This window comes from Sesamum indicum, linkage group LG5 (assembly GCF_000512975.1).
Source record: "Sesamum indicum cultivar Zhongzhi No. 13 linkage group LG5, S_indicum_v1.0, whole genome shotgun sequence".
Lineage (NCBI taxonomy): Eukaryota > Viridiplantae > Streptophyta > Magnoliopsida > Lamiales > Pedaliaceae > Sesamum > Sesamum indicum.
Genome location: NC_026149.1, coordinates 15144316 through 15148620, shown reverse-complemented (window position 1 = coordinate 15148620; position 4305 = coordinate 15144316). Strand labels below are relative to the sequence as shown.

At 34.3% G+C, this 4305-nt stretch overlaps 1 protein-coding gene across 1 annotated transcript; it reads right to left on the bottom strand.

The window, feature by feature from the left end:
* LOC105162660 (cytochrome b6-f complex iron-sulfur subunit 1, chloroplastic) lies at positions 297-4018 on the bottom strand. The gene is made up of 5 exons (XM_011080744.2): positions 3841-4018; positions 3512-3738; positions 2236-2353; positions 1620-1802; positions 297-749 (listed from the first exon to the last, which is right to left on the bottom strand). Exons 1-5 carry the CDS (start codon positions 3883-3885, stop codon positions 648-650), a joined length of 675 nt encoding a protein of 224 aa, XP_011079046.1. The 5' UTR covers positions 3886-4018; the 3' UTR covers positions 297-647.

Genomic DNA, 4305 nt, shown 5'->3' with positions numbered 1-4305 from the left:
ATATATATACACTTATATATATAATATAAAAGAGTCTTGATTTAACAATAAATAGTGATTTTCGTTCCAAAAAAATACAACATTAAACATAAAATATTAATATATAAAAAAGATATGATTTGACAATGAACAGTAATTTTTGTCTCGCAAATCCCAAAATATTTTAAATTACCTCAAAACACAAATCCAAACATATAATCTATTTTCAACACACAAGGATTTATCTCAATTTTTCTCTTTCTATCTCAAAAACACAAAACAAAACACTCAAACTACGAATCCAAATACTATTGATATGTTGTCATGATAAAGTATCATAATCAAAAGCTCAAAACTGTAGTGAACATTAATTAACCACAGCTATACAACGATTACCAGTCATTGTTTCAGTGACTACGGCATTGTCGGTACTAAACCGTTGGTGCAGTATGCACATGCACATTTTCCACAGTTGCACTCAAATTTACAACAATCCCTTCTCATTCATAAGAACTTGGCTTGATGTATGTAAATAATAGGATCAACTTAAAATGTATCTGAATGGCAAGCTATTTTGCTATAATGTCTGTAACTTCAAGTATTTTGTTGAAGGGCATGTCCATATATAAAGATAAGGTACAGTATAAGGAAAAGAACTCTTAAGAGTTTTAAGCCCACCATGGATTTTCACCAGTTCTGAAATCTGTTTCAACCCATGGAACAAATACTACCTTCCCATCATCAATATCGGCATGAGCTAAGGCCAACGACTGTAGCAAAACATTATGTCAAGTATTAGAACAAGTATAAACAACTATAGGTTATCATATAATTCTTGAGCTCTTAAGGGATAAGCACTTGGCTGATGAAATCACATAGAGTTATCTATGGTAGTGAAACTTAGAATCGAGTAGTTTGGCATGGCTAAGTCATACGCTGCGTAAAACTATATAATTTTCAGGCCTGTAATTATGCAGGGTGGCATTTTCAGGACGTTCAAATACTTTAAAGCCTGTAGTGTTTTTTATTTTGTGCAATTTTAATTCATTGCCAATCAAAAGATTTTTAATTTTGTCCGAACTTGATTACATGAGGTTCACCTGACTAAAGATTTGGGATTTTGCCATTATGGAAGGAGAATTTGCATGCATTTTGGACATAAGAATCGAAATTGCTACTCATCGAACTTATAGGACTACTATTGTCACCAGTTCTTAATTTATAGGACTAAAATTTAAAAAACTGGGATTTATGTAGTTGGGAAAGTTTTAATTTTGAGGCCTATAAATTACGTGGTGTTCTTAGTTTTAGTCCTACAAGTTCGAGTAGTAGCAATATCAGTCCTCACATACGAAGACATGCAAACTTTCCCTCCAAAATTGTCAATTCCCAATGTTTAGCAGGTGAGCAACACATGACTGGATTCCGATCAAATTGAGAACCTCTGGTTGGCAATGTACTAAAATTGCACAAAATCGAAATTAACCGCTTCGATACTTGGGTGTCCCAACAATCCCAACCCCCTTAAGTTATAGAACCAAAACTGAAGTGTTGGCCCTAAAACTTTGATCTTCAAATTATTAACTGAGCTAGATTCAAGAAAGAAAATTGCTTCGAGATTATAGCTTTGTCCTACTTACCAGAGGAGCAGGTCCTCTAACAACTCTCCCTTGATTGTTGTATTGGGATCCATGGCACGGGCAGATGAACTTGTTCTCAGCAGCATTCCATGGGACGACACAACCAAGGTGGGTGCAGACAGCATTGATCCCATATGTAGCAAGTGTTCTGTCGTTCTCCACAACAAGGTATGTAGGATCACCCTAGAGTTCATCAAGCATTTTATGGTCAAGATGAGCTCATGTATTACATTACAAATCATGCTTTGAGCATTCACTACACTATAAAATGACTACACTTTAAAAACTATGACGAATCAATAATATTACTACGGTCAAATAAAATCAATGCAAAAACATAAGTTTTAACCGCTGTTAATCAACATTTGTCATGGTTTTAACGATTGACATAACATTTGCTATGATTTTTAGTTATGATTAATGTTTTGACCTTGTCAGAATAAACAATGGCTAATAGTCGTTATGTCATCCTGGATAATTATTATTCGACACAACATTTTACTTTTGACCATGTTAATTAACCATAACAAAAGGTTGTATCTTATCATTCTACTACTTCAAGCAAGAATGTCATAAAAGTTATTCCAATTTGTAACACTATACTAACAGCTATTACCTTCAGTCCTTGTGTAAGAGTCCGGTCACCAGGCCCATGGTTTTGTAGCCATACTTCTGCAATAACATCATTGCCTAATGCATCCTTGGCCACAGTTCCGCCACCAGCTCCGCGGCCACTGATTTGGCCAAATTGGCGAATTAGATCATCATGCGGAGGAACAAACAAGTGAAAATGATAGCAAAAATGTCCAAAAACCAGATAGAAGAATGTAAAATTACATAGAGACAAAGGAGCATACAACAGTCTACATGACACAGTTAGGGACTAATGAATGAGACGATGAGAGGAAGAGAAACCTTTGCTCAATCAAACAAATAACACGGATGTCTATATAAATCTTATGTTATGTTTGAAATGACGGATTTGAATCTATGGATTTCAAGTTCATAATAACAAATACTTCAAACTTGTTTGGATAAATTCATACCACAAAAGATTTCAAATTCTTAAACTTTCATTTTGAACTACATTTATTAACCATTGTAATGGATTCCAAATCCATTTAAAACGAAGTCATTTGAAATCCTTACTTCAAATCCAAAATCATTCCGACCAACTGTAGCCTTATGATATATTTTACAAAATTTAAAAGCTCACACAAATATCATCTAAATCAAATAAAATTTAATATTTTGCACCCTTCAAATGTAAATTGCCTTCTACACTAAGATTTTTGGCTCAGTCCTTTTCCAAGCTGTATAAAATTCCCATTATCAATTCCTGAATCTGGTAACCAAGGAAAACAAACAGGAAAAATGCTAACTACCTCTGTGATATGCCAATGAGTAAATTACTCCCTTATTAAAAAAAAAAAGCAATTTACCCTTTGTGTATTTTAAAATATAATAATTTACCCTTTTGTATTTTCAAAATAAAGCAATTTACCTGCTCATCTATTTTCTAAAATGAAGCAACTTACCTCCCTAAAACATTTAAGGACTTCTCTACCAAATGAATTTTAACATTGAAGAAAAGAGACCCTACCAAAAAACAAATGAATTATTCCCTACATTGTAAATGTGCAAGGTTTAAAAATGACGAAAAATCAATATTATCCACCATAGTCAAATAAAATCAATATAAAAACTTAATTTTGGCCATAATAAATTTATAATATGCACCATAATTTTATCAATAGCCAAAACATTTGGAATGCTCTTTTGCTATGGCTAATAGCCGTTGCGCAAACATGGTTAATTAGTATTTGCCTCATTTTTCTATTTTAACTATTGTAATTAACCATTATTACAGAGAAATATAATAGAAAACTGACCCAGGTGGAACGAAGAAGTAAGTATACGGCAGCAACATTCCGCCAGAAGGAAGGGAAATAGCACCCAACAGCAGCAAATTCATAAGCTGCCTCTTTCCCATGTCGGGCACCCGATCATCAGCAGGGACGCTCGTCGCCATGCACGAAACCTTCATCCGCTTGTTGTTCACGCATTTCGCAAGCGCGACATGCGACGTAGAGTTCATCCCATTCTTCCCCGAGCACAACTACAGAACACAAAGGGGGAAAAACAACTGTTACTTTTGTAAATTGAGGATGATTTTGCAAATGGGCTTTGTCTCCTTTCGCTTTGTATAACAATTGATTACCTGAGAAGGAGTGATGGCGGGTGAAAGTGCGGTTGAAGAAGCCATTGGAGGGGAATTTTGCTGTGTTTCAGAGAATTGAGTGTCTGGAGTTCGAAAACACGATATTTAGTGAAGGGCGTGTGAGGGCGCTAATACCACAGGCGACGGGAGATAAGGCTGCGTGGAGTGTAGCCACATGTTCGGATAAAACTTCTTCAAGCTTGTAGTTTTAATTCTAAGAGAAAATTGTTTTATTATGTGATTGTACTAATTATGTCGGGATTTACTTTGATAATTAGGTCCCTATCATTGTGTTTAGATTTGTATTTTAGTTGTTTTGTTTTGTGTTTTGAAAATAAAAAGAAAAAAATAGATATAAGTAAGTGTGTGTTGAAAATAGATGATGTGTTTAATTTGTGTTTTGGAGTAATTTAAAATATTTTAAAATAAGTGGTGTAGGTTTGATGTTGGGATTTGGGAGATAAA